A 21,787-nucleotide genomic window follows, 5' to 3' on the forward strand; every position below is an offset into this window, starting at 1 on the left:
ACACACACACACACACACACACACACACACACACACACACACACACAAACCAAAAACAAACAAACAAACACAAGTTGCGTGTAGTGGCCCATACCTTTAATGCCAGCACTCTGGAGGCAGAGGAAGGAGGTTCTCAGTGAGTTCAAAGACAGCCTGGTCTACATAACAATTCCTGCCTATGTAGCTCTATGTAGAAAGATAAAGTCTCAAAAAAGCTCAAACCAAACCAAACCAAATCAAACCCAAAACAAACCCAAAGCACCCCAATTAAACCCACAGCCTCTTAAGCCTCCTGCTTTTTATCCTTTTCTATCATATGGTATGGACTCTATAACTTGTAAATTCTTGATCTCTGTGGTTTAATTCGAAGCAGTGATATCTCAATGTTTTAGAAACAGATTGTCAGTCAGCAAGGAGGTTATCACTTCACAGAGTAGACCACTCAGATCGCTGTGACATCATCACAGAGCCAGCAAGCTGGTTCAGGAGGACTGGATCTTACAAAATGATGAGCCTGGAAACAGCTCTGGATCATACAAAATGATGAGCCTGGAAACCCATGGCCTTTCCTGCTTTCCTTTACCACCACTTACTATTATGTAGATGTCACTGCTTTTTCCCCTTAGGATGTCTCGTGTGTGAAATAGATGTGCTTATAGAAACACTAAAATGTTCCTGCATAAGCTATTTTTCATTTAGAAAATCGAAATATATGGACAAATCCTATCAAACGGCTCTCCCATCACTTTAATAGCCATCAAGTTTTTGATATTGATTCTGTCAGGTTATAAATGTCTAACTGTACAAGTAATTATTTGTACAAATATGTGTTTGTATAAATTGGATCATATTTTTTTGTATAATTTATCATCATCATGATTCAGAACTTTAAAAAATACTGCCCTATATGCTTAAATTAGCTATTAATTTGAGACTATTCTATCATTCATCAGTTTCTCATTCTTGAACATATAAAATATCTATTTTAAATATTTTTATATAAAAGTAGTAAAAAAGATATTCATGCTTATATATGTTTTGTGACTTAAAGATTGTGTCCTTGGGCCATAATAGAAATAATTGTGTGACTTTGGAGAGTTAAAATTCAGAACTTTGGTTTTAGCTGAGAACAACTGTCATGGTTTAGTCTTATCTCTGTAATTACCAGCTGTTGAACCTTGTGGAATTCATTGGCTACTTTGATCTAGAACAGTGTTTTTGACTCTGAGGATCTTCTGTGTATTAAGGCTTCATTGTGTATTAAGGACTTTAACAGTAAGATCTCAAACACTTGTAATCTTATGAATCATTAAGATCCATATCAGGAACACACAGACTTTAGGTGGATATTGTTGATCATTTAGTTTTTTTTAATCTGCTCTAAGTTTTGTATACTTCTTAAAAACTGGTGTGGGCTGGGGCTAGCTCAGTGAGAGAGTGCTTGCCTACCATGCGCAAGATCCTAGCTTCAGTCTCCAGTACAATAACAACAAAGGGCAAAAATGACTGGACTAGACTAAACTATTGGCCTGATGTGATTTCCCTCACCCTGAGGATTTTGGTAATACCCGAGATGAACCAAGGGAAAGGGGTGCTGCTGGCAGCAGTGGGTCCAGGCTGCTCGTGCTGCTAACAGTCTATAGCACAAGATAACATTTCAAAATAAAGAAATTGTGAATTCTAAAATGTCAGTAATATCATTGTTGAGAACCCGGAGCTGAGCCAGTTTGTTTGCTCAGCTCCTGCTAAAATAAAATCTCAAAACAATTTGAGTTTGATAGAATCAGCAGCTCAAAGCTAAGATGCTCAGACCTGCTGGACAATGTGGGCAAGCACTCACAGACCACAGACATAAGATGTGGAAACAGCTCAGTTTTGCCCAGCATTTGCTTAATTTGGGTCTGTTCTGATCAATTGACAGCTGGTGATTGAGTGTAATTAAGCTGCTGGGACTGGCTCAGATACAGGTGTTGCAAAAGTCAAGTGGCGTGGGCTTTCATTAGTGTAGAACTCGAAGTACAAAGGATCCTCAGTCCAAGTTGTTCTTAACATTACAGTTGTATCCTGAGGACGGATCACAGAACTGAGTGCCAAGTGTGGTCAAAGGTAGTATGCTCATTAATCGAATCATAGCCTGTAATCTGTACTACATGCAGATTTGAGAAGGGCTACCACAGAATTCCTTAAACAGCAGTTTTGAGATTGCTGAAGATCTTGAAATATTTGGGCAAAATATCCAGTTTTTTTCAGAGGTTATCAAACAATTAAATTAAAATTATTAGTTGTAGCAAGATTTTATTTATTTATTTTTGAGTCAGGGTCTCTTTATATAGTCCTGGCTGTCCTGGAGCTCCTTCTATAGACCAGAGTAGGCTTGAAGTCACAGAGAATCTCCTGCCTCTGCCTCTGAGTCCTATGTAGCAACATTTTAAGGAAGCAACCCCCCCACCCCCATGTATCAGTTGAAAAGTAATTATCAAAGCTGGGTACACCTTTAATTGAAGCTCTTGAGAGGCAGAGGCCCTATGGATAACTATGAATTCTAGGTCAGCCTGGTCTACAAAGTGAGTTCCAGGATAGCTAGGACTATGTAGAGAGGCCCAGTCTCAAATACCAACAATAAAACAACAGCAACATCAACAAAAAGGGAAATTGTCAGTTTAAAATAAAACTGACAGCTAGTCAGTGTAAAATTTTATATTGATTAAACATGGAGTAAAAGATTTCTGGAACTGTCTAGTGTTAACAGGCCAGAGCCATGGAGGACAGAAACTGGCCAAATTCTAGAGGTGGACAAATGTGACAGCTCAAATTTTTCCTCTGATATTTAATATAAAGGGGAAAAAGTATGCTATATAAAGATTAGGGAATCTTTTGCTTTAATAAATTTTGCTCTGAGATCAACTTATTGATGAACATTTGTGAGTTATTGTATTATTTTTTATTGGAATGTTTGTTTTCAGAATGTCCTCAGGGGTAACCTGGGCTCTTTTCCTTTCTGAGCATCTCTCTCTGTCTCTCCTTTTTTGAGACAGGGTCTCTCTTTGTAGCCCTGACTGTCCTGGAACTCTCTCTGTAGACCTCAGAACTCACAGAGATCTGCCCACCTCTATCTCCCAAGCATGGGACAAAAGGCATGCGCCACCACAGCCCTGCTTCTGAGCCATCTCTTGTTTGTAAGATGACACTGTTATGCATTCTGGACCTGCCTTTGCCTTCCTAGAATGACAGTGACACTCAACAGCCATTGGTTTTAAGGGAAAGCAGTATACACCGAGAAGCACGGTAACTGACAGGCTCCAAGGTTGTGCTCTTTTTTTTTTTTTTTTTCTGGTCAGACTGGATACTTGGTGCTCGAATGCCATCTTTAGAGCTTGTGTGCTCCCTGCGTTTCCCTTGGTTCCCGTACTTCACAGGTTCCCTTCACTAGACTCAGTTTTGTTCTGTTAGTTTCAATGTCTAGCAGGATTTCTTCAAGAAGAAACAGTGATAGATAGCCTTACCATATGCGAGAATTGCATTGTTTTCTTTTTGTTTGTTTTAGACAAGGTCTGACTAGGTTGCCTTGGCTGGCCTGGAACTCCTAGAGGTCTGTCTGCCTCTGCCTTCCAGACATTGGGATCCAAGGTGTGCCACTGTGCCAGACCTGCACTGTCCTTGTATTTCAGTGTCAAAGAAACTGCCAACTATGGACAAAATTTCCAGGCTCTCTATGACAAGACGTCAGTCACCTGCTCATCTTTGAAGCAGTTACTGTGGCCTGAGGGTGGGTTGTCCTGCCTATCTTGTGCAGAGACCTCATCCCTCGGGGTGTAGGGTAAGGGTCAGGGTTAGGCTCTCTGTTGGAGACAGGAATTCTGATATCAAAGAATGGGTAAAAAATTCTGGATATTTAAACACAATAGTTGTCCACTGAATAATTGGCAAAGGAGTTTGAATAAGAATAATTACTTTTTATTATCTTAAACATATAAATTAACCTTTAAGAAATCCTTTTAAAGAAAGAAATATTCTAAGAAGTAAAATTAAAAAGTCCTACTTTAAATATTTTCTAAATTTAAAACCCTTTTTGGAAAAACAACAACAACAACAAAAAACCAAAAACCCTTTTTGGAAGGTTTTAGATCTTGGAATCTTTTAAATTAAAAATTTCAAGCATATTTCTTCCATGTCTGAATGAGACATGATAATTGACTATAGTTCCCTGTGACAATTTTGTATAGTACATGGATTTAGCTTCTATATGCTTTATTTGCTTTATGTATTATATAAGTGCAATTAAATACTCAGCAACATTGTACTTGCACTTTTTAAGCGGGCTCATTCTGGGCACTCTAATTATTCTAGTAGTTGTCACTGAGTATCATATTTAAGGCCACACCTACCCCCAAGGGTTTTTTTGTTTGTTTGTTTGTTTGTTTTGTGTTTTTGTTTTTTTGTTTTTTGAGGCAGGTCTCTTGTAGTCTAGGCTAGCTTCAAGCTTTGTATATTGCCAAGGATGTCCTTGAACTTTTGGTCCTTCAGCCTTCCTCCCTTCTGTGCAGGGATGTGTCGTGATGCCTACTCTGGCTCTCTTTATTCGTGACAGGGTCTTACATAGTGATGGCTGGTTGGAACTCATTATGCAGACCAGCCTGGCCTCAAACTCACTCAGAACCAGTTGCCTGGGACTGCAGGGATAAAAGGTGTGGCACCTTTTTAATTACTTGATTTTTTGATGTAATGTAAAGTTGCCTTGGGCAGCCTGGAATTTGTGGCACCCTTCTAGGATTACAGGAATGTATGACTGAATCTGACTTTAAAATTTTTAACTTAGAATTAACAAAAAAGGTTATCCTCAAGAGAAGCTCGCATTGGTTTCTTCTATATAAATTGTTACCCGTTGATTTTCACATTGCCCCTTAAATTGCCTCATTTAAATAAATCTGTTACAAATGGCTTGACTTGTGAGCATGTCTGTATATAGTATATGTTCAAAAGCTGTGGAGAAACTACTATTCAGTGCTTAAAAACAATTATGTCAGAGGACAGTAGTTAATTTAAAAGTAATCATTTGTTCACTTGTCAAGCATTCGTTGAATAGCTAGAGTTTGAAATACTGTATTTGGCACAGGATATAGTGATGATTGAAACATCCACCCTCTAACAAGAACAACATTTCCGAAAACTAAACAGTAGTCTCAAGTCCTTAAACATTTTTCTCATCTATTAAAAGAATTCGCAAATATGTGTGTTTTGTATATTTTTAGGTTGCTCCCTGGAAGTTTTTTGATTGGCATGAACAGTAGCAAAGGCTGTTGTTTCCAGTGTACTGTGAACACTGACAGTTAAGATGAACTCTGCTTCACTTTCTTCTCAACAGATCTTAGTGGGACTGGGTTATCCGGTAGCTTGTTTGCCACTGTGTTTTGAAAGACTAGAGGCTCTTGGCCATCAGATGTTTCTTACTCCTTCATCTCCTTGAGTCTGTATTTCAGCTTTACTTGTACTTTATGGTTTTATCTGAATATGCCTTTTCTTTTAAAAGTTTTATTCATATTACTTTTCTGCAACAAAAAATCTGAATGTTTCTTTAAACCTTTCTTATAGTGTATAGTTGTTCAATATGACATCGGTGTTACAAAATTTGATAACTCTTTGGAAAGATACATTTTAATGACTTGAGCCATTCTCTCAGCTAAATATTTCTTAATACTAATTCACTAATTAATACAACTACTCTTCCTCAGTTGAATGTTAATTATTCTTAGAATGTAAGCAATTCTGTTGTAGCAATGTCAATTAGGCCTTTCCAGACTTTCTAAATTATATGTCAACAATAATATGTTGATCTGTATATTAATTGGCAGCTTGCTTAGGGCCTTATTCAATTTTGTTGGTACCAGACATCGAGCTGGTTAGATTCTGTCAAGTTGGCACAAACTGGAGTCACTTGGGAAGCAGCAACCTCAACTGAGAAATTGCCTTCATCAGATTGGCCTGTGGTGTTTTTTTTCTTGGTTAGTGATTGAGGGACTGCCCAGCTCATGGTGGACGCAGCCAATTGTGGACCCAGCCAATTGTGGACCTAATCCATTGTGCATGGTGCCACTCCTGAGGTGGTGGTCCTGTGTTCTTTAAGGAAGCAAGCTGAGAAGCCGTGGAAAGCAGGCCAGTATGCTGTGTTCCTCCATGACCTGTGCTTGCATTTCTGCCTCAGGTTCCTGCTTGAATCTCTGCTCTTGCTTAATTCAGTGGTGGCCTCCAACATGGGAGATGCAATAAGTCCTTTTCCCCCAAGTTCCTTTTGGTCGTGGTCTTTATCACAGCGACAGGAAGCAAGCTGGGACAGACAGAAACCATTGGCTTTCAGAAGGATGTATGCTTGCCTAGTGATGTCGTTTGTATCTTAATTCCTGGGAGGGTCATTAAAATCATCTCACTAAGATTTATCAAATGGCTTTATCAGTTCTTTTCTTGGTAGCTCCTTGTTTAGTGTGTTTTAAAAGGACTTTAAGTTCGAAATACTTTTGTTAGTACAATATTTTTTAATTTTGAGAAAATACTTTGGTTTATGACATGTTTACATACATTTTGTCAAATTCTTTAAGTTTTCACTATTAATAAAGATACCTGTCAAACCAATCACTCAAGTTAGCCTTTCTGACAGAAAAAGGTGTTACACCTTTTAGTTAAAATGAGTGTAATACAGTTTATTTTGAATGAAAATTTCAAAAGATATTGAGAAATAAGTTTTGGGACATCTGTGAACTGGTTTACTGAAACCAGTAAGGGAATCTTTTGGTTATATTTGTGACTCTTTTCTCTTTTCTGCATTCATTACATTGATAACATATTTCATAATAAATGAACTTATACCTTTGATCTTTTTAAAAAGTTGGTAAAAAGAATACAGTATAATGATAAGGTTTTATGAACTAAGGATTATGGTAGAGGCATGGTGTTCTGTTAAATGTGTAGTAATGTATATTGATTGTGTTTGAGGAATAATTAGGTAAAAATCACTTATAAGCATTGGAAATAAATTTGTTAATTTTTAAAGCTTCAGTGCCCATACTTTTGATGTATTTAGTGAAGCAGAAAACTAATTGGTTCTGTGGCTGGAGTTCAACATTGTCATAATAAAAGCATGAAAATAGAATTTTATACAATGGGGAATAACTAATGGGGTTAAATATTTCATGATGTTATTTGAGAATAAGTTTTTGCCTATCTGGTTGAAAGGCACATATTTGTTCTGAAACACTTAAGTTCCCTCTGATATTTAGCCAGAGTCTTGTGAACACTTTCTAGTGCTCTACCAGGAACTATTTGTTACATTAAATGGATCAGCATCTCTTATCAATTATATGAAATATTTAAATTGTTCAGTAGTACTCTTAAAAATGTATCTTATTATTATTTTTTGTGTGAATGTGAACATGTGCAAAGAGGTCAGGCCAACTTTCAGGAGTTGGCTCTCTCCTTCTACCATATAGGTCCAGGGATTGACCTCGGTTTCAGGCTTAGTGGCAAGCACTCTCCCCACAGCATGACATCTTGCTGGCCCTCAGCTGTGGTTTTATAAAAAAGAAGTAGCATGTTTTCAAGATAAGAATTGAGACAAGCTGAATATTTAGCGTATCTTCAAGTGTGTAATAAAGCTGTGTTTGAAGTTCTCTATGCTTTGCTGTCTGACATTGCCCAGCTTGGCTTATTGATAATACTCACTTCTCCACTCTATAATATGCTTTATTTGACAGAAGCCAGCACAGACCAAAATAGCTCAAAAGCAAATCTTTACTTTTAGTACGAACATTAATATCTTGAGACAGTTTTATTTACGTTGACTTGAGTAGTGTTATAGTGTTCAAAAAGGATGCTGGCTTTTTACCATACACATATATGTTCCTTTAGCTGATACCCTGACACAGGGTACTGTAGGAAAATAAGTCAGAGAAGGAACTATTTGGAACACTTGGAAGTTTGAAAATTGATTCTGGAAGACTGCTGTGTTCTGAACCTTGGAAAGTCCTCATATAGCTTCACCCCAAGAGCATTGTCAAATAGGAAAGCCAATAAGTACTTACAATTAAATTTAACATTAATTAATTAATTGATGTGTATTGCCTGCATATATGTATGTGTACCACTTCTGTGCCTAGTGCCCATGAAGGCCAAAGGAGGGCATTGAAGATCATGGAACTGGAGTTTAAGACAATTGTGAGCTGCCAAATGGGTGCTGGGAATGAAACGTAGGGCTTCTGGAAAAGCAGCAAGTGCCAAGCTAACTCTTCAGTTTCCACTGTCAGTAATTATAATACAACCTGAGAAATGCTTGCAGAAAGAAACAGGATGATATGTTCTTGAGGGAAGAGGAGATTGTGTCAGAGGAAAGGTTGGGGAAGAGTCAGTGGAGGAGATAATGCTTTTGAGCAGCAGTTGAGTACAGGAGTGTGCATGAGAGGTGTGGAAGGCAGAAGGTTCAGGTCAGTCAGCCGGAGCAGGAGAGCAAAGGCGGAGCTGGCTGGAGATGGTAGGCAGGTGAGAGTAGAGTTCCTTTCTTTTTTTGTCAGATGAAGTAAAGGTGTTTCTGGTGTACAATAGTCCACTGGCAGCTGTGCTACTCAGGAAAGTGATGAGCCAAAACAGGCATTTAGGAATTGTGTAAAGGGCAGAGCTATTGGTATGGGTTAGATGGCTCCCAAGTCTAGCACTATAGCCAAAGACGGACAAGCTCATGATTTTTAAGGCAGAAATGATTAAATACCCAGTTCACTCAATGTCATGCCTCCTCCTCTTCATTTGCAGGAGAGTTGATCTGTCCCTTTTCTCAACGAAAACAATTTCCATTGTAGTTTCTTCCTTTGTGTTTTAAAAAAGCCTCTAGCTTGATGGTTAAATGTTTGGGGATCTTCCATTTCCTTTTTTTGTCACTGATTTCTAGTTAAATTCCATTTTGGTCAAGAAGCATACTTCAGGGTTTTAACCCTTGGAAACTTACTGAGGCTTGCTTTATGCCTGTACCATATTTTGGCTAATGTTATGGATGCATTAAAAATACGAATCTCGCTGTTATTTGTATTTAGGGTTAGTACTATGAATGGGCTCAGGGTGTCTCTGTCCTCAGCTCTACCCTTGGTTTAGTCAAAGGACCAGGAAGCAACTCCTAGGTTCTGTAACCATTTATCTTCTGCTTCTTTCTTAATTTATGGAGATGAGAATTTAAATTATCTAGGCATATTTTGGGTTTATCTTATTTCTACCTTCAGTTCTGTTGAACTTATTATTCCATAATAGTTATTCTCCATCTCCCTTCTTGCTAGGTTCCTTCCAGAAATTTGCTGTGTTTATCCACGAAACAACACAACTGTGCCTAATTTAGGTCTGATCTGCTTGCTCTCTCCAAAGTCCCTTGGGCAGAGGGTTGGTCATGACTTTCTGTTAGTTTCAGAGTACTACATTCCCCTTGTTTTTCTTGAATTCTCCTCTCACTTTCATGTGGTTCCTTTTCATAAAATGAAATCCAATAGATTGACATTTTACTGAGTGTGAGGCTCGAACTGGACAGGCTTAAAAAATAAGAGTGAAGAAGGATTTCTTATGTGCAGCAGGTGAGAACTGCATGGAGTCTCTCCCAAAACAATGTTCTTCTTGAGCAAAGGAAAGGAAGCATGGAGGGTTTTTTTTTTTTTTTCTTCCTGGCAGTCCATTTAGTCATATAGGAAAGTATTTTGTGGATACATTCCTGAGCATGCTCACTTCATAGTTCAAGAAGGGAAGGTGGCTACAGTTTTGGGGCATGCTTAGGTTAAGGTCATGAAACACATATATGTTTGAAAAGTTAAAATGGAGGACTGTTCATGCTGTAACAATGGTGGTCAAGAAGGCCTCTGGGCATGCTCACCTTGCATTCCTAAAGATGGCAGGCAGGTGTGGTGGCACAATCCTATAGTCCCAGCACTGGAGAAATAGAGCATAAGTGGTACTAGCCCCATCACAAGTTCAAGGCCAGCCTGAGCTACATAGCATGGTAAAGGCCAGCCTCAGTCCTGTCCTGGAAAGCTGGAGCTACAGTATGATGGCTGACAAATCCTGGTGAGCATGTTCGGTTTTCTCCAGAAAGTTAAAGGACAGTTTGAAAGTATATTAATACAGGATTTTGCTCAGAATTGTGCGTGTGACTAATGATTATGTTCTTTCAGTTCCTCATTTTGAATATAAACAATATTCCATTTGCTCCTTGCTTGCACTCGCACAAACAGCTCTGTTTAGGGAAAGGGTTTCATTCAGTAGGAAAATTCAGTGCAAAGGCCTGAAACTGGTACAAAATGTTCAGTGTGCTGGTAGCTTTATGTCAACTTGACACAAGTCATTTGGGGAGAGGGAGCCTCAGTTGAAAAAGTGCCCCCCCCCAGACTGGCCTGTGGTGTATTTTCTTGATTGCTGATGAAGGTGAGAGAGTGGGTGTGGATGACCACCCCTGGTCCAGTGGTCCTAGGTACTATAAGAAAGCAGGCTGAGCAAATTGTGGGGAATGAGCCAGTGAGCAGCACTCCTCCATGGCCTCTGCTTCAGCTCCTACTCTCAGGTTCGTGCCTGTTTTGAGTTGTTGTCCTGATTTCCCTCAGTGATGGACTAAGATGTGGACATGTAAGCCAAATGAACCCTTTCCTCCCAGGCTGGTTTTGGTCATGGAGTTTTATCATAGCAATAGAAACCCTAACAGACATTCAGTATCTAGTGAGACCAGTGTGTCTGGAGTTGAATGAGTGTGAATCATTCAACTCCAGGTGAGATCAGAGAGGAAATGCAGGAGTCAGATTGAAAACACCCTCTCTAGGTCATCACAAAGCCCAGAGGGCTAATGAGAAGCCCAGCATGACTTGTCTCTGATTATATGTGGTTGTTCTAGTCATTGTGTAGATGCTAGCTTGTGAAGAACCAAGCAGAAAGAGCAGGTCTGTGGGGAAGTATGAGAGAAGGCTGCCTGGGACTATTATGAATTGGGTTGTAAGAGGGAAAAGATGATACTACCACCATGGCCCACTTTTTGTGGGGAAGGATGAGAGAGAGAGAGAGAGGAGGTGAATCCCTGGGACTCGCTGCAATGAAGGCCATTGTGTAACACACGACACTCCAGAACTTTAGTGGTCTGCATGGAGATGCTGATTCTGCAGGTTCCACATGGTGTTGTGGATACTTCAAGAACCCCTGTGATGAGAAGGAAGAAAAAGTTGCCTGTGGAGAAGGCCTGGTGGATTATGGAGGGAGTTTGCAACCCTTACACTTTTGTTTTCAGTGTGTTTTATCTTGGCTCCTTCTGGCAGCTAATAGTAAACCTAACAAGGATTTAGCATTGTGTAGAGTGCTTTTCTTCTCTCAATTTATCATGTGTCTTTAATAAATTCTTTCCTCTATTAAAAAAAAAAAACTTTCTCAGAGTCACAGTTTTTTTCTCCCTTGAAAGTCTCTGCCATAGAGGGCTAGTTTGAGACTATATAAAGAATTTAGAAGGTAGTAATCATTCAGCAAGTGTTAGCTGTCTTTGTCATCACCACAGCATCAGGTCTTACTGTCCAGTGTACCTCAGCAGCTCTGAGCTAGCCAGACTGAAGGATGAGCCTGAGCAGTTACTTTTGCATGCCTTTGAGACCTTTCTAGATGATGTTCTAGATGCCAGTGGCGTCACCTGGCCAGTTTTGCTGTTGAGGAGAAAAGTAGAGGGAGGTTGGGTTAGGCCAGCACTGCAGAACAGTCAGATTAACCTAGACTTACAAAATAGAATTCTGTAGAGGTTGTTGAGCACTTTCTCCACCTCTCACTTGCTTTATCTAGAAATTCTCAGCACTTACGCCATTTGGTTTGACTTCTTTTATGACCTAGACATGTTGAATTTTGAGGATGAGCTGCTAGAAACTTGTCTTTGTAAAAAATCTGAAGGATGTGAGATTCTGCCCTGCCAATGGTTTGGATGATTTCATTAGTTAATTTTTCTCTTCATTGTGATCCAGATGCCTGACATGGGCAACCTGAGGGAGGAAAGATTTATTTCTGCTTATGACTTCGGAGGGTTCAGTCTGTCATGGTGTGGAGGCCATTAGCCCACATTGTGGTGGGTGGGAAAACAACCAGGGAAAAACACCTCATGGACGCACCAAGTAACCTATTTTCTTCTGTAAGGATTCACCTCCTACATTTTCTAGAACTTCTCCCAAATAAGGCTATTAATTGGGAACCAAATGTTCAAATCATGAACCATGGTGAACTGTTGCAGTATATTCGATAACACTCTGAACCCTGAGATTGTGATATTTACTGGGAAAACCGGTTTCTAGTTGTGGTGTGGCTCAGCCCTAGAGCTTTCAGCCAAGAGCTTTCTGCTGAATTAAATAAAATCAGCCATAGCTCTAGAGGTGGAACAAGCAACCAATTGACAGGGAGTGAACGTAGGAAACAAGCATAAAGAGTAAGAGGAAGTCAGGAGGATGGATCCACAGGAAGTAGAAGGGAGGGACATTCCGTTTGAGGGAGAGCTTCCTTTTTCCTTCTGGAATGTTGGTTGAGGAGGAAAGTCAGCTGGGTGCTTTCTCTGCTTCTCTGAACTAGTAGGCTTTCACCCCAACATCTGGCTCCCAAATCTTTGTTGGTAAATTGAATGTTTGAGATTTTGTTGAAAACAACATTTAGCATTCCATAAGGCACTCAAACCTACAACCCTGAGATTAAGAGTTTCGGGCTCTATCAATTAAGCTAGCTGTGCTTTCACCCCAGCATCTGGCTCCCAAGTTTTTTTTTTATTTTTTATTTTAGTAAATGTTATTGTTAAAGTTGAACATTTGAGATTCTGTTAAAAACAACAGAGAACATTAAAAGATTTCATAAAATTCAGCCTTTGGTACCCAAAAGCTTATTGCCATCTCCTGAGCACGATGTATTTAGTTAATATCCAAGAGTCCCTTCAATCTTGACAGTTGCAATATTATTCCAAATTCAGAGTCTCCTCTGATGCCCAGGGAAAACTCAGCTGTGAGTCTATAAAATGGAAAGGAAAATCATTTGCTTTTAGTATACAATGGCATATCCCCAAAGGGAGGAATGGGAGATTACCAGTGGAAGGTAAGTAAGATCATGTGAGTCACTTGGTGCTTATGGCAAACTCCAGTGTACTTGAGCAGCTCAACCCTGGCGGTGTCACTGTGTGTAGCCCGCTGACACATATGGCTCAAGTGGCTCTGCTCATTGCCTGCAGATTCCTCAGCAGACATTCCACTCCCCTGACATCTCCAATATCCTATAGTCTTTATGACAAATAAGCTTTATCCTCATAGTTTTATGTATTTCCTCTCAGGGAATCCCTGTGGGAAATCTTACCCTAATGCACATTGCCTAACCTTTCAGACCTAACTTAAAAATCTGGGTGGAACCTGGGTGTCCTGGCTCATGCTTGAGATCCCAGTGCTCAGGGAGGTAGAAGCAGGCAGATCCCTGTGAGTTCGAGGCCAGCCTGGTCTCTAAAGTGAGTCCAGGACAGCTGAGGGTACACAGAGAAACCCTATCTCGAAAAAAAAAAATCTGGGTGGAAGCCTTCAAGACCTCATAACGCTTGCATTCTGTATTTTTACAAAACAAGCACTGCCTGGGTAATGCCAAGAGCTCCCACAAGCTCAAGGAATAGCCAGGTCCATTGACTCACAGCCACATTGGCTTCTGGTAACTGACCCCAGTAGTGGCTGAACCTGGAAAAACACTTCCCTAGAGTTCTGTTTAAAAATATTTTTAGGGGACTGGAGAGATGCCTCAGAGGTTAAGAGCACTGGCTGCTCTTCCAGAGGTCCTGAGTTTAATTGCCAGCAACCACATGGTGGCTCACAACCATCTAGAATGAGATCTGTATACATAGAAAATAAATAAATCTTAAAATTTTTTTTAAATTAATTTTTATTTTATGTGAATAGGTGTTTTTCCTCCAGGCGTGTCTGTCTATGACATGCCTGGTGCCTTTGGAGACCAGAAGGGTATGTTACATCCCCTGGAATTGGAGTTATAGATGGTTGTGAGCAGCCATGTGGGTGCTGGGAATTGAACCCAGGCCCTCTGCAAGAGGCCAGTACTCTTAGCTGCTGAGCTATCTCATCTCAGCAGCCCTGTGCCTCTACCCCCAGGTTGCTTTGTATAAGCTGAGTGTCCTACCAGTTCCATCTTCTATAGGGAAAATCTTTCAAATGAGTTTATAGTTTAACACAGTGGAATTTAGAGAAGTTTCTCTAATTCCTGAAATGCCCTCAAGGCACTTTGGCTCTAGGTTTCTTTTTAATTGTCTAAATTTCTTTAACTACTGTATTTCTGGATTGGGATAAAGCTTATATTCAATGCCTAGTATGAGTCCCACCTCCCTTCCCCCCCATGTTCTCTTTTGACCTATTGCAGATACCAGTATGAATGTTATACACAGGCATACATGCAAGCAAAATATCCATACACATTTTTGAGGTTATTTTTATTTTTTTAAATTTATTTTTATTTATTACAATTTATTTACTTTGTATTCCTCTTGTAAACTCTATCCCTCCTCTGTTCCCAATCCAGCCCTTCCTCCCTCTTCTCCTCCCATGCCCCCCCCCCCCCCCCAGTCCACTGATATGGGAGGTATTCCTCCTCTTCCACCTGACCCTAGTCCATCAGATCTCATCAGGACTGGCTGCATTGTCTTCATCTATGGCCTAGTAAGGCTGCACCCCCTCAGAGGGAGGTGATCCAAGAGCCAGCCACTGAGCTGGAAATACAGCTGTGTGGTAGAATTCTTGCCTAGGTCCTGGGTTCCATCCACAGTAGTGTTTGTAGAGAAAAACAAAGCCAGCCACATTCTCCTTGTCAACATTTCTTTTTTCCCAAGACAAGATTTCTCTGTGTAAAGCCCTTGTTGTTCCTGAACTCACTCTGTAGACCAGGCTGGCCTTGAACTCACAGAGATCTGCCTGCCTCTGCCTCTCAAGTGCTGGAATCAAAGGCATGTATCATGATTGCCTGGCTTCCTTATCAACTTTTAATATGTTCCTTTCTTGAATAGACTGCATAGTTTTGAAATCCTTACACTCTGCTTTTTCCTTCTTATTTTCAATAAAAGACTGGCTAAAGCAGATAACAATAACCGTGCTATGGCTCAAATGGTATATAACGTTTTGAAATTTCCCCTGTCAAATTAGTCTTATTTTGAATTCAGCCTCATTCAGCTTCACATTAATGCACAGAATATAGAAAACTCTTTTGCTGGTGTATAGCATGAAAACCTTGTAATCTGTTCTTGATAACGTCCTTTTCCCCATCTGAAACCTCGTGAGTTCGGTCTTTACTATGTGACTTCCTGTTGGTATTCTGGTCCCCTGTGCGTCCATTAGAGTTAACTGCTGAGCTCTGCTTATAGCATCCTGGGACTTCTCTAGCCTGCATCTCCAAACTTCCTGCCCACAAACTAGTTCCAGTGACCTAAGAACTGCAAGGTCAGGTTCAGTCACATTAGTGACCCCTCTTTTTATTACCCATTTCCTGGATCCAAGGTAAATTTTTTTTTCAACAATCTCGAAGGATTATGGGCACAGGCAACAGAAGGATTGTAAGCAAACAGGATTGCTTAAAACAGCCAGAAAAATGGGTTGTCAAATAGAGTTTTGGAACAGGCATCAAAATGTCCTGCAAATTTAGTTCCACCTATATGTAAATTAGTTATCTGGGTGGGATTATTTTGGCTGGTTAATTTGAGTGTGTGTGTGTGTGTGTGTGTGTGTGTGTGTGTGTGTGTGTGTATTCTGATTGGTTGATGGGCCAGGTGCAAGAGCACAGGCTCAGGATAGCCTGCTGGTGGGAAAAAGGTCTACCAAGAAGTGCTAAGGGGGAGGAAGAACCAAGAAGGAAAAAGAACAAAGGTTGGTGGTTGGCTGACATCTTGCTAGTCTAAGGCTTTTGGGTATATGCTCATGAATTCACCAATTTTATAAAGTTAGTCATAAAACTTCAGTGTTCTTGGAGCCGACAGTGGATTCTAATGGGGCATGTAGACAAGTTTTTTGGGGGTCCTATAACCTCAAGTGACTATAGAACGGGGCTGCCTTCCTCCCATCATTTTTGGTATCAATTTTGGTATCAATTACCCAACACAGACAGTTTAGAGGGGAAAACATTTATTTGTCTCATAGTTTCAGAGGGTTCAGTCCATTATGGTTGGGAAGGTATGGCATGGGGCAGTAATGTTCACACTGGGCTTGGACCAGAGGAAGAGAGGGTCCAATCCCAGTGACCTAGTCTTCTCACCTAGGTTCCACCTCCTAATGTTCCCAGAAGCTCTTAAAACACCAGCTAAGGACTGTGTGTTCACGTCATGAGCCTGTGGGGGACATAGAATCAGATCATAAAAGTAGCTGGAAATAAAATATGCTCAGGGTTATTTAGATGGCCTTCTCACCTCCATGTGTGTACACCCTCCTCATGTAGGTGAATAAATATAAAAAACTTTAAAAAATGTATCTTCTGTAATGTTGTTGCCTATATTAATATTGCTATTACCATAAAATAAGAGTCTGGTTAATATGATTTATTGATGTGGCAGCCCAGCTCCTGAACTGTGCAGTTTCTTAGTATTTACTTCTCTGATATAACTTACACTATTTATAGGATGTTAGACACGTGCCTGGTGCATTTGTGTGACATTCTCCCTGAAGGTCAAGAGAATCATTGTTATCAGAGTATTATGGGTGTCACTTGTCTGTTGTAATGATTGCATTCCTTCTTTTTTAGGTGAAACAGTTAATATTGGAGATGTGTCCTACAGGCTGAAAACTCCCAAGAATCCAGAACTTGTCCCACAGAACTACAGTAAGAAATGTTATTTGTGTCTTTGCTTTTCCCTGCCCTAGAAACCATTGTTCTCTTTTTTGCCATAATAATCAGCTGTATTTTTTTAGCTTTATGAAAATAGTACCATTATGGTGTGTGTGTGGCATTTGTGTGTGTGTCCGTGTGTGTTTGTGTATGTATGTGTATATATGTATATGTATTGTGTGTATGTATGTATGATATGTATTTATATGTGTGTGTGTATGTATGTGTGTGTATGTGCATCTGTGTATATGTGTCTTGCTTCTTTCCATTAAGAAGATGAATTTGAAGTTCATCTATATTGCTAAATATATCCATTGGTTTAAATTTTGTTTTATTGAGATTTAATTCATACACTATAAAGTTCACATTTAAAAAGATTTATTTCATCTTATGTGTGTACCTGAATTTATGTATGTGCACCTCATGTGAGCATGTGCCTGGAGAGGCCAGAAGGGTGTCTGGACCTGGAGTTATAAATGGTTGTGTGCCATGTGATGTCTGTGTTGGGTCTGAATCTGGGTCTTCTACAAAAGCAGCAAGTGGTCTTTACTGCTGAACCACCCCTCCAGCCCTGAAGTCCACCTTTTAAATTTAAAACCATTGCTTCCTAGTTGTTCTAAGGTGTGTAGTCCTCACTATTCTCTCACCTCAGAGCAATTTCATCACTCCTGAAAAATGAGACCATGTGACCACGAGTGGCCACTTCTTCTACTCCCTCATTTCTCCTCCTCCTGTGTGGCTCTACAGCCGCCTGTCCTGGATGGGTCATTGGTGGTGGGGTCACTTACCATATGCTTTCTCTGTCTGGCATATTAGTGGTATGTTTTACTTGTAATGTTTGATGTTGTAGCATGTGTTACCTCATTGCTATTTGTGACTGCATAATATTCCACTGTTTGGATAGTTTACATCCATTTTACTCATTCATCAGTTGATGGGCGTTTGGATGGGCAAATTTTCTATTTTGGTCTATTGTGAATAATGTTATAAAATTTTATATAAGAATGTTTTCTTTTTTGTTGTGGTTGTTGCAAGCATTCATAGGAGAGGAGTTGCTGGTCATATTGTAACCCTGTTTAACGTTTTGAGAACTTTAAACATGATTTTCCAAAGCCCTTTCACCATTTACATTGTCATGAGCAGTGTATCATGGTTCCCATTTCTCCGTGCCCTCATTAATACTTGTCCTTGTCTCTTTTGTTTGTTTGAGATGCTAGGATTGGAAGCCTGCTATGTAAGCATTGGCCATTGCGCTGCACCCCAAGCTGCCTTTAGCTGTTTAATATTTCAGTTAGTGTCTCACTAAGTTGCCCAGATGGCTTTGAACTGGCTGTGTCACTCAGCTAGCCTTTGATCTCTCTGTCTTAGTCTCTTGTATATCTGGGATTACAGGTCTTTGCCACCAGGCTCTGCCTTTTTATCTATAGTTATTCACTGACATGTGGTGTGGTAGCTGTAGCTTTTTTGTTTGTTTGTTTGTTTAAAAGATTTATTTATTATGTATACAATTTCTGCCTGCATGTACACCCACATGCCAGAAAAGGGCACCAGATCTCATTATAGATGGTTGGGAGCCACCATGTGGTTGCTGGGAATTGAACTAGGGACCTCTGGAATAGCAGCCAGTGCTCTTAACCTCTGAGCCATCTCTCCAGCCTGCTATCTGTGGTTTTGGTTGGCATTTCTCAAATGACTTTCAGTCACTTCAGTGATCAAAATAATTTCACTTAGTCTGTCAAGAATTCAGAGTAACTTTTAATAACCTGGGAAATTAAGTTGACCTTGGGAAGGTTTAGTCCTTAGTTGTTTTAATCTGGCCTTAGGCTCAGTTCATGTTACCCTCATATTCTATTCTGTGTTCCAGTCTTTGTGTATGATATCTGACCCTTTAAAGCAATGCTGTACAGATTTATGCTTACTTACATAAATATACATATATGTATTAAATATAGCCCCAATATCTAAAATACTGTCAGTCTCTTCCTTCTTACCTCTTTTGTGCTTTTACTGTCATGTGTATTACACCCTTATCCATAAGTCTGGATTTGATGAGAACCTAGATTGTTTCTCAGAACCCACATAAAAAAGCTGGGTGTAGTGTCACGTGCTTTTGATTTCAGCACTGGGGAGGCAGAGACAAGCTGCTTCCTGGGGTTGAAAGCAAGCAACCCTTACCTAACTGGTGAGTTTTAGACCAAGTCAGAGGCTGTGTTTCATAAATGAAGGACAAAAATGCTTGAGGCATGATGCCCAAGGTTGACCTCTGGCTTCCTTACACACACACACACACACACACACACACACACACACACACACACACACTCGTGTACAGAGACAGAGAGAGAAGTGTGGGTGCATATACTTCTTCCCACAGCACCCCAGAAAGTCCACAGACAGTTTTGTCATTATTGTTTTATGAAGTTGTCTTTTGAGGCAATAGAAGGAAAGCACAGACAAAAGCATGTTTATATTGTTTTCATATTTACCCATGCAGTTTCCTTTACTAATTGTCTTTTCTTTGGATGAATTTGAATTGCTGTCTAGTGAGCTTTTATATCAGTCTGATTTTTCTTGTACCACAATTCAGCTATGGATGAATGCTCTGTTTTTCTTATCTAGAAATGTCTTAATTTCTTCTTTATGTTTTCAACAATTGTTTCACCAGATACAGATTCCTCAGTTGACAGTTTCTTTTGGGATTTTGAATATGTTATCTTGGTGCTTCCAGCCTCCCCGGTTTCTGGGGAGGTGAAGGTTACTAATCTCATCAGTAACCCTCCTTCCACCATAAGTCATTTGTCATTTTTATTAGAAAGATTCTTCATGGCTTTTGATCTTTTGACTCGGATCATCTGTCCAGCAGAGGTTCCTGCTCTAGAAGCCTGGCCTCCAGTGTGAGTGTATTGATGGGATATTGGAACCTTTAAGAGATGGGGCCTTGGCCCTGACAGTGATTCATTTTAAAAAGATCAAGACTCCTAGATCAGCTATGGTATGGCAACTGGGGACCATGTTGTTGGCATCTTCAGTGGGTCCCCTTCTCTGTTACTCCTCAGCTGATGTAGGAGGTAACTACAGCTAGTCCCGAGCTCATGTTATAAGCTAAATTGTGTCCTCCCACCTACTCATCAATGCTGAAGTGAAATCATTGGGACAGCCTTTGATCCAGAGTGACTGGCATCCTTACCAGAAGAAATCTGGAGACAGACATAATCAGAGAGTAGACAGAGCAACAATGCAGGAAGAAGACATCCTCTCCAAGCCCATGAAAGAAGCCTGCACTAGCTCTCCCTTAAAGCCCTTAGCAGCAATCAACAGTGCAGACACCTTTGCTCTTGGGCTTCTAGCCTGAAGAAACAGGAGCTAGTTAGTTTCTTTTGAGTAGGTCATCTATTCTGGTACTTCATTACCAGCCTCAGTAAGCTCACACAGCCTCTGACAATGCTGTTATACCTCACGGCTACTTGGTGACACTTTTTGTCTTGGAAGGCTGTGCTAGCTAGTTTTATGTCAACTTGACACAAGCTAGAGACATCAGAGAAGGAGCCTCAATTGAGAAAATGCCTCCATGAGATCTAGCTGTAAGGCATTTTCTTAATTAGTGGTCAGTGGGAGAGGGCCCAGCCCATAGTGGGTGATGCCATTCCTGGGTGGTTAGACCTGGGTTCTATAAGAAATCAGGCTGAGCAAGTCATGGGGAGCAAGCCAGTATGTAGCACCCTTTCATGGCCTCTGCCTCCAGGTTTCTGCCCTGCTTGAGCTCCTGTCCTGACAGCCTTTAATGATGAACAGTTTTATGGATCTGTGAATGAAATAAACCCTTCCCCTTATAGACACACACACACACACGATCAAGACTTGCCGTTCCCCCCAGTTTGCCTTCTCCCTATCATTGATTTCTTTCTCTCATTTCTCCTACCATGATGCTTCAGGTATTTGGTTCTAACATTGGAAAAATGACATAATACAATGTTTATGTAGTGCTAATTTTTGAGTTTATCAATTTGTCAAGATTTTGGTCATTTTTTTCCCTTTAATCTTCTTCTCTTCCTCCCTCCTTTCCTCCTCTGTTCATTGTTTCTTCTCTAGAATTCTTATTATTGATATGTTGATAGACTTTATAATCTTTATAATTGCAATCAGCATCTGGGACTGTCCCCCTTTTTCATCTCTGCTTTGTAGGCTGGATTATAGCAGTTTGTCTGTCTTCAGGTTTGACTTGTTCCTCATCCATTCAGCACTCTTTCTTTACACCAGATGACTCTATTACTTGCTCACATCTTCTTAGCCTGTCTAGTGAATCTTTCCTTTTACTTACTGTAGCTTTCAAGTTCATAGTTTCTTTTGGGAGGTTTAAAAATAATTTTGTCTATTGACATTGTTTGTTGATGATACTTTCATGTCATGCTCTCCTTTAGTTCCTTACACAGTTTCTTTTAATTCTTAGAACGTATTTATAATGGTCAGTTGCTGGGTTTTATTTCTATTGCTGTGATAAACATCATGAGCAAAAGCAGCTTGGGGAAGTAAGTATTTGTTTTGTCTTCCAACTTTCAGGTCACAGTCAATCTGAGGGAAGTCAGAGCAGCATCTCAGAGCAGGAATCTAGAGGCCAGAACTGACGCAGAGGCAATGGATGTATGCTGCTCACTCGCTTGCTCAGCCTGGTTTCTTTTAACACACAGAACCACCTGCCCAGAGCACTGCCAACAGTGAACTGGTCTTCCTATATCAACCGTGAATCAAGAAAATGCCCCACAGTCTTGCCAATCTGAGGGAGGCAGTTCTCAAGGTTCTGTCTTCCCAGATGACTCTAGTAGGTGTCAAGTTGACAAAAAATAGCCAGCACACATCTACAAAGTGTCTGTCTGTCTGTCTGTCCCTGTCTATCACTGAGAACAGTTCCAGCCCCTCAGACAGCTTTCATTAACTT

General features: G+C 40.2%; 1 protein-coding gene across 1 annotated transcript in view; it reads left to right on the top strand.

Moving 5' to 3' along the window:
- Vwa8 (von Willebrand factor A domain containing 8) overlaps positions 1 to 21,787 on the top strand; it is a 355,260-nt gene that overhangs the window by 2,346 nt on the left and 331,127 nt on the right. Inside the window, exon 2 of the mRNA XM_055609598.1 lies at positions 16,771 to 16,848. Coding sequence (XP_055465573.1) covers positions 16,771 to 16,848 — 78 coding nt within the window. The remainder of the gene's footprint in view (positions 1 to 16,770; positions 16,849 to 21,787) is intronic.

Source organism: Psammomys obesus, unplaced genomic scaffold (assembly GCF_907164565.1).
Source record: "Psammomys obesus unplaced genomic scaffold, mPsaObe1.curated_primary_1811, whole genome shotgun sequence".
NCBI classification, from domain to species: domain Eukaryota; kingdom Metazoa; phylum Chordata; class Mammalia; order Rodentia; family Muridae; genus Psammomys; species Psammomys obesus.